Genomic DNA, 14,899 nt, shown 5'->3' on the forward strand with positions numbered 1-14,899 from the left:
CCAGTTGTAAATCTTTACTCATTACATAGTGGAATGTGTTGAGAACAATAAAACCTAAAAATTATTTAAGTAAATCACAACTAATATCCCACAGAGGTCTGGAGTTGGAATGATGCTCAAAATCAAAGTGGAAAATGAAGTTACAGGCTGATCCAACTTCAGTGGAAATGCCTCAAGACAAGGAAATGATGCTCAGTAGTGTGTGTGGCCTCCACATGCCTGTATGACCCCCCTACAACGCCTGGGCATGCTCCTGATGAGGCAGCGAATGGTCTCCTGAGGGATCTCCTCCCAGACCTGGACTAAAGCATCCGCCAACTCCTGGACAGTCTGTGGTGCAACGTGATGTTGGCGGATGGTGCGAGACATAATGTCCAAGATGTGTTAAATTGGATTCAGGTCTGGGGAATGGGCGGGGCCAGTCCATAGCTTCAATGCCTTCATCTTGCAGGAACTGCTGACACACTCCAGCCACATGAGGTCTGGCATTGTCCTGCATTATGAGGAACCCAGGGCCAACCGCACCAGCATATGGTCTCACAAGGGGTCTGAGGATCTCATCTCGGTACCCAATGGCAGTCAGGCTACCTCTGGCGAGCCAATGGAGGGCTGTGCGGCCCTCCAAAGAAATGCCACCCCACACCGTTACTGACCCACGACAAACCGGTCATGCTGAAGGATGTTTCAGGCAGATCGCTCTCCACGGCATCTCCAAACTCTGTCACGTCTGTCACATGTGCTCAGTGTGAGCCTGCTTTCATCTGTGAAGAGCACAGGGCGCCAGTGGTGAATATGCCAATCCTGGTGTTCTGTGGCAAATTCCAAGCATCCTGCAAGGTGGTGGGCTGTGAGCACAACCCCCAGCTGTGGACGTTGGGCACTCGGACCATCCTCAGGGAGTCAGTTTCTAACCGTTTGTGCATACACATGCACATTTGTAGCCTGCTGGAGGTCATTTTGCAGGGCTCTGGCAGTGCTCCTCCTTTTCCTTCTTGCACAAAGGCTGAGGTAGCAGTCCTGCTTGCTGGGTTGTTGCCCTCCCATGGCCCCCTCCACGTCTCCTGGTAGCACCTCAAGCCTCTGGACACTACACTGACAGACACAGCAAACCTTCTTGCCACAGCTCGCATTGATGTGCCATCCTGGATGAGCTGCACTACCTGAGCCACTTGTGTGGGTTGTACAGTCCGTCTCATGCTACCACGAGTGTGAAAGCACAACCAACATTCAAAAGTGACCAAAACATCAGCCAGAAAGCATTGGTACTGAGATGTGGTCTGTGGTTCTCCACCTGCAGAACCACTCCTTTTTTGAGTGTGTCTTGATAATTGCCAATAATTTCCAGCTGTTGTCTATTCCATTTGCACAACAGCATGTGAAATTGATTGTCAAACAGTGTTGCTTTTTAAGTGGACAGGTTGATTTCACAGAAGTTTTATTTTGTTGTTTAAGTGCTCCCTTTATTTTTTTGAGAGATATACACACACACATACATACACCCGCACATGCATATATGCAAGTGTGTGCCTTCACAAATATCTACAGCCTTTAGTAACATTCAGTTTGTAATGATTTCTCCACAAAAAAGTGCTGGTATACGGATATATAAAAACATGAGGGAGGACGCACATGTATACCTTTTGTTTTCCTGTCCCTTTTGTTTAAGTGAAGCATCTCCGCCATTAAGAATCTGTTCTAGGTTCTTTGGCTCCACTGAACCATTGGGCTCAGAACCTGATAGTCCGAGCAGAGAGCGTACCCTTTGTGACCGGACATCTAGTATTGTATCTGTATAGCCGACCTCTTGAAGATACCTGCACAAGAAGAGCACAGTAAGCTCAACATAAAGAGCTGTCCATTCTCAAACACTTTCCAGTTAGGATCATCTTTTGCGTTTAAAAAGCACCAATGCAGACCTATGTGTCCCAATAGACACAGACAGACAAACCCTGTGTAGCCTGATGCTTCAGTCATATCTCAATTCGTCCACTACATCTTCATTACATACATACGAGCGGAATAATGGGTATAGATATGAGGAAAGATGACAGCGGAATCAGACTGCACAGGTGTTTGCTGCCTTTTACCATGGAGAAGCATAGGTCTGTATAGGTGCTGTAGACATAAAACACTAACATTTTTAATAACTACCAACTGAAAAGTTGCTTTAATTTTCTTTTTTGATTGAAGCAGCATGGAATTACACTTTCACAAGACTTTAGGCAAGGCACAGTGACTGGTCAGTAATTTGGGGTCTTGGGTGCAGAATTTCCAACAATCACAAATTATGGGCAGAGGGGCAGCAGCATTGAGCAGAGTGCTGCTCTTATCCACTACTTAAGGTGGGCTCAATTGAAAGTCTTTGAAAAATATCACTCAGATGAGCTCTGATGTGCGAAGAACCTTGTGAATAATAATAATATAATAATAATTTTTATTTATATAGCGCCAACATATTCCGTAGCGCTTTACAAATTATAGAGGGGACTTGTACATACAATAGACATTACAGCATAACAGAAATACAGTTCAAAACAGATACCAGGAGGAGTGAGGACCCTGCTCGTAAGCTTACAAACTATGAGGAAAAGGGGAGACACGAGAGGTGTGAAAGAACAGTTCCACCTCAAGACCGTGCCTGATCAATGCACTCTTGCATCTGTAGTCAAAGTTAGGCTGGAAGGTGCAGAGCGCCATAATAGCTGTTCCCCAGCAGCACATGTAGGGGGCTCACAGGCCCCCATGGCTAGTGGCATTCTTGTAAGAAGTTCTCTGCTATTCTATTCAGATGTCGCTTGTGAAAACCCTGGCTTAGTGACAACCACCAGTGGCAGCCATTACAGTAACTACAGTAACCATAGGTGTAGAGACAGATTTCCAAGAATGAAAGGTGAATACTGCACAAAAATGCAGATTTATATACCATTCAGTAGAAAACTCCCCAGACGGCCGGGTACATAGGGCCTGCATGTGAAACTATGCCTTACCGCACTAGGTTCGTAGACGTTGCTGCAGACCTGATGCAAAACTGGGAATGGCTTAGAGCGGTGGATCTTTATGTATTTATATATTCCACATATCATAATTTGTGGTTTTCTTTTTCTTTTTTGTACTTTTTATTTTTATTATTTTTATTGTTAATAGAATGCTTTTTGATCTATACACTCTGGATGTTACATTGCATATTCATATACAACTATTGTATAAGTATATAGGCACTATTCATATATATTGGGATCTGCACAATAACGGATGAGGACACTTAGTGATATGTATTGACAGTTCACCTGTACAGTACTTGAGTCTATTTACCCCATTTGGGGGTCGGTGACGGCAATAGTACCGACAATAGTGGGGATTTCTTACCGGAGTAGAGTCTTGTAATAGATGCAGACTTATGCGCGTCCCGAGCATGCGCTGTCGTTCGGTGTGGGCTTCGGCGCTCAGTAGCGGCATCGCGTAGTCTTGGCAACGGGTCCGGTCAGGTGACCGGATCATGTGGCCGGAAGACGTGATCCCTGAGCGCCGGGCTCAGTACGGAGCGACAACATGCCGGGTACGCGCCGCTACAGCTGCAGACAGCTAGACAATTACTGTTAGGATATATATAGACGCCATATACATCATGGGTCACCTCCTGACGAAGCTGCGGGGTCAGCGAAACGCGCGTCGAGGTGTTCGTGTGACTGCTATACTGTACCGATATGGCCGCAGGTAATGGACTGACTTTATTATGCTATATTCTCCTGGTGGATGTTTAATCCTATACATATAGGTTGGGTCTATTTTGTGACCCTCTGTTACCATGTTTATTTAGTTAATGTTCACCCCTTATTTATAAGGGCTAATTATCCATTCAGGTGTTATATTAGCATGCTCCATTAAGCTGATATACTAGTTAGGGCTATATCAATCTGCAAACTTACGGACTATTCTGTCATGATATTGTCTTCATATTATGTAGATTGGCAGGTTTAGGATCAGTCACACTCTCTATACTTTGTCTCTGTTGCTAATTTTATTCTAGTCCATGCGCAATGGTGTGTTCACTATTGCTGTAAATTGTATATAACAGTTATTTGTAGTTATATTTTCTACGTATTGAAATACTTCTGTCTAAATGTATTAATAAAGAATTCTATATTTTTATAAACTTTGATCGTGTTATTACTTCACTACCTCAGTTGGTTACAAGTTGTTTTGTGTGAAGAGGATCATAGCGAGCTTTCTTTTATAGAGGAATTGTTTTGGTGGTCAATCTGATGCAAAACTGGACTTTAGATGGGAATTAAACTCAATTCATCAAACACTTTGTGATGCTGGAAGCACATTTGTCAGCCCGAAGCCCCCATGATCTGCCTCCCAACCCATCAAAAACAGTATTATGAGCCGGTAACTAAATCTGCCATATGTCTTTACTTATTTACTTACTGTCTCAACAGCTGTCGGCCTTGTTTCCAGGTCAGCTGACTATTCGGAAGCCCTGGGGGAATCTCGGATTCTTTGGTTTCTTCTGAAAGGCAACAGTAAATAATGATGGATGTCATCAGCAAGATATTACTCCTTAGACCCAGCAAAGCCAGGCCGCAGGTCACATCCACAAATGACAGTCATGGTTAGAAGAATCCCCATAAATACGTTGATCAGAGGACTAAGGCAAAGCAGATTAAATCTCCGGCAGAAGTGCTCCATTCTCCTGCAGCGCCACCATAGGGGGAAGGAAGTATTGCACAGTTCACACAAAAATCCAGTGTGGTCTGTCCTCCAGAGTGCAATGATCCCTTGAAGCTGCTCTTGTTATACTTAATAGATGAGGGTCTTAAATGAGGATCGCTCTCTTAGTTTAGAATATTTTTTCATGTGATAAACAAAATTGATTTTCTAAAATCAGCTGCCTAAAGTTATATCTACTGTAAATCTATAAAATATACTATCAAAAGCACAGAACAAAATGCCACTGGTTAAAGGGAAACGATCACCATGTTTTTGCCACGTAAACGGAGAGAAGCATAATATAGTGACAGAAATCCTGATTCCAGCGATGTCTCACTTATTGGACTGCTTGATGTAGTTTTGATAATATCAGTGTTTTACCAGCAGAGGATTATCACTGCAGGACTAGATATCTCATGTCCTGTAGTGCAGAGGTCCCCAACTCCAGTCCTCAAGGCCCACCAACAGGTCATGTTTTCAGGATTTCCTTTGCATTGCACAGGTGATGCAATTATTACCTGGGCAAGACTAAGGAAATCCTGAAAACATGACATGTTGGTGGGCCTTGAGGACTGGAGTTGGGGACCCCTGCTGTAGTCCTCCTGCTCTGTGTAGCCTCGCTCCCTTCACTGATTGGTAGTTTTCTGACTGTGCAGTGTAAAGCTCCGCCCACACCACTGTTCACTTTGTGTAACAGAGCTCAGCATTAGAGAGCTGCTAGTTCTGCAGAAGATAAAACACTGATTTTATCAAAACTGCAGCAAGTAGCCCAGTAAGTGACATTTCTGAAATCAGGGTCTCTGCCACTACAAGACGACGCTATCAGATGGTGGGGGAAGAAAAAAAAAAAACAAAAAACAAAAATCTGGTGACAGATTCTTTTTAACTTCACAGTCTTACTTGATACAGAACAAATTCTGTTAAGAAACAGACAGGTTCCACCTAGTGGCTGCTCACCTCTAATTTCACAAAAATAAATGTGAGCGCGAATAAAAAAATATATACAACGTATATACTCAAGTAAAAGCGGAGATTTTCAGCACATTTTTTATGCTGAAAAAGCCCTCCTCGGCTTAGAATCTACTGAGGGTCCCACAAGACGGAAGGGGAGTGTTCGCTGCTAAAGCAAATTGAATATTCACTTCTCTCCACTTCCATGGGCGTAGGGGGCAGTGAATATTAATTTCTCTTTAATCCAAAAGCACAGAACGCACATGTGTATCCGCACTGCTGATATTACAAACCCACCGACCGTATAAACCAAACGGTCTAGCACCTGTGACTGCAGTATTGGCTGGATATATCCTCCACACAAAATGTCAGGGGTGAAGCTTCCAGAAACATATAAGAAGTCCAATTGAAAAAAAAATAAGAAAAAAGTAGGAGCGCACTTACCCTGGTGTGGTACACATCACTTTATTAGGACATAGAAAGTGGACAGCAGGGAGGGGCAGGATCAGCCATGGACAACGGCCGTTTCGTACTAGATGGCACTTCAACGGGACCCGTTGAAGTGCCATCTAGCACGAAACTTGTCCATGGCTGATCCTGCCCCACTGCTGTCCACTTTCTATGTCCTAATAAAGTGATGTGTACCACACCAGGGTAAGTGCGCTCCTACTTTTTTCTTATTTTTTTTATTAATTTCTCTTTAATAGCGGGCACAGTAGTTAGGGCCACCGGCTTCCTGTACCTGCCGGGCGATCACATGTGCCCACTACTTAAGGGAATAAATATTCACTGCTCTTCACTCCTATGGGCGTGGAGGGCAGCAAATTTTCACTCTCTTTAGTAGCAGGCACACAATCGCCCAGCCACTGTAGAAAGACGGCGGCTGCAACTACTGTGTCCACTATTAAAGAGCAATGAACATTCACTGGCTTCCACTCCCATAGTCCCAGTGTGGGGGGCAGTGAGTATTCCGGCAGTCGTCCTCGGCTTGTAAGCAGCGCATGATGTCACTGCCATGCGGTGCTTACAATCATAAATCAGCTGCTGGCATCGAAACAAGACTGTGAGGGATCACAAGAAGGTAAGTAGGATGTTTTTTTGTTTTTAATATGTTTCTGATGGGGGCCCTGCATGCAAGCATAGGGACGAGGGGGCCATACATACCAGAATAGGGATTAGGGAGCTATGCATACCAGGATAGGGGACGAGGGGGCCATGCATGCCAGGATAGGTATGAGGAGGCCATGCATACCAGGCTTCTACTCGAGTCAATAAGTTATCTCAGTTTTTTTGTGGTAAAATTAGGTGCCTCGGCTTAGATTTGGGCTGGCTTATACTCGAGTATCTACAGTATATTAATTTTATCATCATCAATGGGAAAAACATGACAAAGACATATGCTAAAAAAAGTAATTAACTCGCAGATTAGCGTAGCACATTTTACATGACTAAGGCATACTTGTGTAAGCAATTTCAGGAAGGTGAAGGATGGTCAGCAACATACAGAGGACAGACTGCGATCTGACCAACAGATAAGGCTCTGTTCACACCACTTCTGCTCCAAATACAAGACAAACATCACATTTTGATGTCTGGCAGAAACAAAATTGGATGATTGAAATATATTAGAAGAAAAACCTGGTGTGACTATAGCCTCAACTTATAGCAAGGTATACAGATCACATGAGATGACCAAGCATCATCTGCAATAAATGTCCTTCACTCCTATAGCAGTATGACATGAGACAAAAAAAAGCCCCCCATGCACCGGCGCACTCTGCTCAGCCAAATGTACATGTGTTCTCAATGGGGCGAGGAGAATAAGTCCCACTTTTCCCCATGGGATAAATCCACCTGCACAAACCTTCTCTCTGAATTCGATATCTGCATGAAGGGGAGAGTCAGGACCACCCAATACAGGGTGGAAGATTGGCCATTTTTGCCTTAATCAGCAGGTTTTGGCTGAAGTTACACATTGGCCAATGAGGCTTTGTACACAGTGAACAGACAGACCCTACGTTTATATTGAGGTGTCTAATAAGCCTGTGAAGGCACAAGGAGCAGGGTCTGCCCTGACATCACCTATAGTGATTGGTGGATCTGGTTTCATCAGCTGTGTATACAGGTGTTACCGGTCATTGTTTTCCTGTCTCTGATGAGAAGGAAACTGATGTAAATGTTCTTAAAGAACAGATAGTATGGGCCAGTTACATCAAGACCAGCATTGTTCATGCCAGTCTTGATATGGAGATGGGCTGAAGTCTGATGCACCCGATTCATGAAGAGGCCCATCGGCATACTCCGCGCCAAAACTCCTACTCCAGTCCCTGCTTGAGTAACATTTGTGGCGTAGTGAACGATGCAGCTCAGAATGAATTTGATGAGTGGCTGTCCCCGTGCCCCCATTGCATTTGGAAAAATGCATGGCGCCTACAGTGAACCATGGTGGTGGCAGTGTCCTTATGTGGGGCTGTATGAGCGCTGCTGGTGTCGGGGAGCTACATTTCATTGATTGTATCATGAATTCACAGATGTACTGCTTTATATTGAAAAAGATGCTACAGTACCATCACTTTGTGTCCTTGGTAGACCTGCATTTTTTCCAAGATGACAATGATGCAAAACACATCGCATTTCTGAAGAAAAACAGGGTGAAAGTGATTCAGTAGCCAAGTGTCTCCTATCTGAACACCTATGGGGAATTCTGAACAGACAAGTTGTCATTACTCTCCATCCAGCATCCAGGCTCTAAAAAGGACGCTGCTCAAGAATGGAAAAAGATAGATAGCGCACTGTCACCAGCTTATTCATTCCTTGCCCAGAAGACTTGGTGCTGTCTTTACCAATCATTGAGGTCATACAAAATACTACATTGTAGCAGTTTTTGATGTGAGGTGTACTCATTTTTGCATCAACCAATTTGAGTAAAACAGAAGATTTTGCAATTAAAGTTATATTATTAACCTTACTTTCAGGTGATGGGTAAAAAAATGCTCTATACAACTCTGTTTTGTCAAAATTTTGGAAATTGTTCTTGTGATCAGTGAGATATTGATTATAATCATAGTTTTCAAAGAGGGTGTACTCCTTTGTCTTTAATCTAACTGGATGGGGGAGAAATTCAAAAGGGAAGACGTACCCCTTGAACATTTTCCCCAAGCTTGCCTAGCAGGACGTATTCTTATAATTCAATAAAAAATTTAATTTGAATCAAGGGTGTATCGATAAAACCAGACAAAAAAAATCTGTCACAAATAGTCTTAATCCGGGAAATATCACTATGGACAAAGAGAAGTCTGAATGGAACGAGACTTTTCAGCAGAAGAAATACTAATAAATGACAATTCTGGCAACTGCTAACAAAGGATCAGGGAGCAAAATAATTGATGGAAGCATCCAAAGGCTTACCCGATTCGATTGCTGGCATCTTCATATCTCCTTGACTTAACTCTGTTCCATATTTTAATTTATGATATTTTGCCCTACAACAAGAATTCAAGGTTGAGAAAATAAATATTTCAAGAATTGAAGATGCGGATTGGTAATATACATATACTGGTATATAACACTGCAAAACTGGGGAAAGGAACAAGAGCACATTGATCAGGTCACAGGAGTTAACAAGGTTGTCCGTGCAAAAAGATCGGCTCTCAAAGGGCCTGGGGGTAGGAGAAATAAACCATTTCAAACTCGCCTGACATGCACCGGAAGATAACCACTGCAGCCTGTGTTTGGCTGCAGCTTTGAAGTGAATTGAGCAGCCATATCTTAAGTTTTCCTGATGAAGAATGGTTCAAAGGCACATAACCGCTGCAGCCAATCACAGGTCACAGCAGTCCTTCTGCAGGTAGAACTTTGAGGTCTCCTCCTGCACTGATGCAGACCACAAAGCGTCCCATGCTGGATCCAGGTAGGTGCAGGTATGAGAGTACAATTTTGCTAGCTTCACATGTCTGACTTTCACGTTCGCTGTATGGACTGGCCGCAGTATTCTTGACCCAAACTCAACAGCCTCGTACGTATATACGTGGCTGTTGGTTTAGGTTTTGAGAAATTGTGGCACATTTGCAGACCGTGAAAGTCAGACATGTGAAATCGGCCTTAACCCGTTAATGACCAGGGTATTTTCCATTTTTGCATTTTTTTTTTCTCCCATGGTTCCAAAAGCCATAAACTTTTGTTTCAGGAGTTGTTTTCTGCATGAGGAATTATAGTTTTGAATGACACCATTTATTTTACCATAGACTGTACTAGAAAATGTGAAAAAACATTCCAAGCTTGCATGAAACGTAATAATAATAATAATAATAATAATAAAAAAAAAAGCAATTCCGCCATGGTCTTTGGGGTATGGTTTTTGCGGAGTGGAAAAACTCATCAGCACAGGATGACTGTTCAAAAAGAAAGTACAGACACACGGTGCACCCTGGGTGTGGCCAATGAGCTCAGTGCACTCTTCAGTCACCTGTCCAGCCTTCACTGGCTATATAGGGCTGTCAATCAAACAAGAGACGATGCAGAAATAAATGGAAAACAAGTAAGTGGGAAGGTGGACTGAACTGTTTGGTAACACTAAGGATGCACCGAGCACCAGTACTTTGTGTGAAAACACTGTGCTGACAGGCTCGCTTTAATCTCCGATTGACTCTGGTGTGAACAGTCACTCTGTACTGAGAGACTCACTATAATCTCTGTTGGACTCCCACAGAGATCAGATGAGCTTCTGAGCCTGTGCGATCACCATGAATACAGGTAAATCATGGTAACTTAAAAGAAATGGGTCATTACTGTAGAAAATGACCTATTATGAAAAAAAGCCTGTTTTTTTTTTTTTTTTTTTTTTTTTTATTATTTTAAAAAATATATATTAGCAATCTTGCAGTTTTCAACTGGCCCAATGGGCTCTTTTTTTAGTTTTCAGCAGGCTATTTATCAGCAGAGGTAAAAATACAGTGACAAGTAACATCTCTATACACAGCTGATAATACAGTATCCACCAATCACTATAGGTGATAATACAGCTCCCCCTTCATTCCTAATGAAGTCTGCACACACTCATTAGATGCTCAAATACAAAAGATAGCAGCAATAGACAGACTCAGAGTCGAACGAACAAATGTTATTTTCTGAAACAAGAAGTACGAGTCTAAAAAAGTCCCAGTGGCCAATGTAAAAATTGCAAGATTTTTTTTTTTAACTTTTGATATGGATAGTGAAATGGAAAAAAAAAAACAATTGCCAACATTAAAAACAAAAAAAAAAAAAATTTAACATGGAAGCCTAATTTTAAATAACAGGTCATTTTCTGATCATATATTTCCTTACAGGGGTAATGTCAGAGGTGTCACTTTCATGCCAATTTTCGATGGAAATGGATCACTAAGTTGAGCTCCCCAAACCCGAAATCTGTTGATATACTGGCATATACTAGGCTACTTACCGTTCTTGTTTTAAAGCATATTCTAACATTTTTATTCTTCTAACTAGATCCTTCTTCAAATTTTCCTGACCTTTTCTTTCACCTTGTAGAAATGCTATCCGTGCCTGCAAAACAAATGGAAACACGATCAGAAAACATCCTGGAAAGAAAAACGGCCATTCTGGGCAAATCCTTTAAAAATCCTTTACAGCCACCAAACGACAGTGGGATTTGTAGCCAAACTAAAGTCTGCCGACTGTGTATGGGGCCTCCTGACTCCGGCAGATAACGTCTCGGAAACGAGGATGTACCGTATTTAATATATAACTACACATACTTGAAGGGGTTGTCCAGACAAAAAAACAAGTTATCACCTATCCGCAGGACAGGTGATAACTTACTGATCGGTGGAGGTCAGAGCGGTAACGGATGGGCTGCAGCGCTTACACCTCTCCTAGACTTCCGAGGAAGCGAGTGCAGCAGCCCAATAGGAGCCACTAATTGGCAATATCATGTGAGCCTCGGGAGACCAGATGTGTACATCGCTGGATGCAGTAGTAGAGATTAGGGTATTTCTGTTTGACAAAAGGGGCATAAAGTATTTTAGAAGAGGTTGTCTGAATAGTGTGAACACCACTATTTAAAATAAAGACTTCTCATGAAGAACACATCCAGCTGTCCGAGCAGGATCCCTGAGGCTTGTGATGAATGTAGTCACACCCCGGCACATACCTGAACCATAGATCACTGTCCTATCGAGGGCACAGACCTTTGTTTATTTGGTACTGAGATCCCTGAACTCAGAAGACATCAGATGAGGCCGTCAGTCCCGGCTACATAAGCAAATTGTTGGACAAATTAAGAGCAGAGGGCGCATTGCTGAGATATTCAGGTCATGGTTAAATATATGCTATTTGCATTAGTCAGCTTCTATCTACACTGTGTTCCAAATTATTATGCAAATTGGATTTAAGTTTCATAAAGATTTAATGTTTTTGTTTTTCAAATAAACTCGTGGATGTTATTGTGTGTCAGGTCTCAATGGATCACTGAAATCAATCTTAAACACATGTGATAATTAGTTTTCCAAGTGATTCTAACTAAAGGAAAACTACTTAAAAATGATGTTCCACATTGTTAAGCAGGCCACAGTTTTTAAGTAACATGGGAAAGAAAAAGGATCTCTCTGCTGCTGAAAAGCATCAACTAGTGCAATCCCTTGGTCAAGGGATGAAAACATGAGATATTTCCTGAAAACTTAAGCATGATCATCGTACTGTTAAGAGATTTGTGGCTGAATCTGAGCACAGACATGTTTGTGCCGATAAAGGCATAATGAGGAATGTTTCTGCCAGGCAAGTTCATCGGATTAAGAGACCAGTTGCTAAATAGCCATTACAAAGCAGCAAACAGATATATGAAGCTGCTGGTGCCTCTGAAGTCCCTCGAATCTCAAGGTGTATGATCCTTCAAAGGCTTGCTGTGGTGCATAAACCTACTATTCGGCCACCCCTGAACAGTGTTCACAAGCCGAAACGGTTGCAGTGGGCCCAGACATACATGATGACTAATTTTCAAACAGTCTTGTTTACTGATGAGAGTTGAGCAACCCTGGATGGTCCAGATGGATGAAGTAGTGGATGGTTGGCGGATGGCCACCATGTCCCAAAAAGGCTGCGACGTCAGCAAGGAGGTGGAGGAGTCATGTTTTGGGCCGGAATCATGGGGAAACAGCTGGTGGGGCCCCTTTAAGGTTCCTGAAGGTGTGAAAATGACCTCTGCAAAGTATGTAGAGTTTCTGACTGACAACTTTCTACCATGGTCTAAAAAGCAGAAACGTGTTTTTAGGAGCAAAATCATCTTCATGCATGACAATGCCCCATCTCATGTTGCAAAGAATACCTCTGAGTCATTGACTGCTATGGGCATAAAAGGAGATAAACTCATGGTGTGGCCACCATCTTCCCCTGACCTCAACCGTACAGAAAAGCTTTGGAGTATCATCAAGCAAAAGATCTATGAGGGTGGGAGGCAGTTCCCATCAAAACAGCGGCTGTGGGAGGCTATTTTGACTTCATGCAAAGAAATACAAGCAGAAACTCTCCAAAAACACAAGAATGCAAGAATTGTGAAGGTGATATCAAAGAAGGGGTCCTATGTTAACATGTAACTTGGCCTGTTAGGAGGTTTTGGAGTTAAATAGCTTTTTTGTTCAGTGAATGTGACCTCCTAATGCTGCAAATTCCACAAATGAGCATTTTCAGTTCTTCTAAATATATCAAATGTATAGAAATTCTACTGTGCCTAATAGTTTGGAACAATGCATTTTGAGTTTTTATTTATTTTGGAGATTATACTGTTATTATTGGGAGGTTTCTTCAATAAAATTCGATGTATAATCTAACGGGTGATGACTTTTATTAGACTGTCATTTGCACCAAGCATTTAGGAAAATCCAAGAAAAATGTCATCTGCAGAATAATTTGGAACACAGTGTATTGGATCTCGGGTGCGTAGAGAACAAACCAGCACAGCTGGGAAAGGCCCACAGTAAGGACCAAGGCACCGCACATCTGCCAGTAGGAGACCAACTACACATACTTGAAGGGGTTGGCCAAACAAAAAACAAGTTATCACACATCCACAGGATAGCTGATAACATACTCATCGGTCTGGACAAACAGTGATTGGCAGATCGAAAAAACTCCAGCACATAATGGATAACAAGTCAAACGCCGCACAGCCACTCTATTCAAGTGCAGCACTCGGGAATGAACAAAGCAGCGTTCAACCAGTCCGCTCCATCTTACATACAAGTTACCCATTTGCCGATTGGTGCGGGTCCCAGTGGTCGGACTCACAAACAAGTTAACACCGGACAGCTCCTTTAAAAAATAAAAATTAAGCAAGCGATTACATTTGGTCAAGAATATGGAACGTAAAAGGAAACCTTGAAACACAGTGGATTGCTGAAAAGGACCCCAAAAACAAAAAGCGAAAACTTTCAAATCGGAGGCATAAAGCAGACCAAGGCTTACAACGCTCTGTAGTTCAAAGGTAACATAAGACAGAACCAAAATGGTGGATGCACGCTCAGATGGTGCGATGGTGCGGTGCAGAAAATAACAGAAATCAGGTCTACTGCATGGCTCATTAAAGTCCCGAATAATCCCCCCTAACGCAATAAATATATATATAAAATCACTTCAGACGTATCTTATGATAGTAAGCAAGCCTTCACACTGTCCAGACAGTACAAGGCCACGTCTTCACAAATGAAGTATGGACATTCTCACTTGGTAGGAAAACTCAGCAGTCAGTGTTCACTAAACTCTACAGATTTAAAAGGAGAAAGGTGGAGGGGCTTCAGCCCCACTTACAATTATTTTTTTGCAATAGGGTCTCACATAGGTTGCAGAATGAATTAATGAGTCACGGCAGAGTTCGTAACCCTTGTTTTCTGAGCTACTCATCTGGTTTATGACCACATCAAAGTTCAACTAAATTTTGTTGTGATCAAATGGAAGGAAAAGAGTCAAAGGTGCAGCTTCTTTCTAGAAAGTGATACATAAGAAGAGACTGAAAGCGCACTCACCGGTATATGAACAATCAAAGCGGTCCAATGGATCTGTTGAAGTGCTCACCTAGCACGAAACAGCTGTCATCCTCTTTTGTATTCACATACCCTCCTTCCACCGCATGATCTCATGTGAATAAACCGCTTTGATTGTTCATATACCGGTGAGTGCGCTTTCAGTCTCTTCTTATGTATCATGTTGGATCTGTTTTTCTTAAGCAGCACCAAGGTATAATCTT

At 42.4% G+C, this 14,899-nt stretch overlaps 1 protein-coding gene across 8 annotated transcripts in view; it reads right to left on the minus strand.

Moving 5' to 3' along the window:
* Window positions 1–14,899, minus strand: part of STRN3 (striatin 3) — a 73,490-nt gene that overhangs the window by 32,635 nt on the left and 25,956 nt on the right. For all 8 annotated transcript variants that reach the window (XM_069730303.1, XM_069730342.1, XM_069730315.1 and 5 more), the window contains exons 2-5: window positions 11,105–11,208; window positions 9,073–9,146; window positions 4,432–4,513; window positions 1,638–1,814 (exon numbers count right to left, since the gene is read on the minus strand). In XM_069730303.1, coding sequence (XP_069586404.1) covers window positions 1,638–1,814; window positions 4,432–4,513; window positions 9,073–9,146; window positions 11,105–11,208 — 437 coding nt within the window. The remainder of the gene's footprint in view (window positions 1–1,637; window positions 1,815–4,431; window positions 4,514–9,072; window positions 9,147–11,104; window positions 11,209–14,899) is intronic.

The sequence above is a fragment of the Ranitomeya imitator genome, chromosome 1 (genome assembly GCF_032444005.1).
Source record: "Ranitomeya imitator isolate aRanImi1 chromosome 1, aRanImi1.pri, whole genome shotgun sequence".
NCBI lineage: Eukaryota > Metazoa > Chordata > Amphibia > Anura > Dendrobatidae > Ranitomeya > Ranitomeya imitator.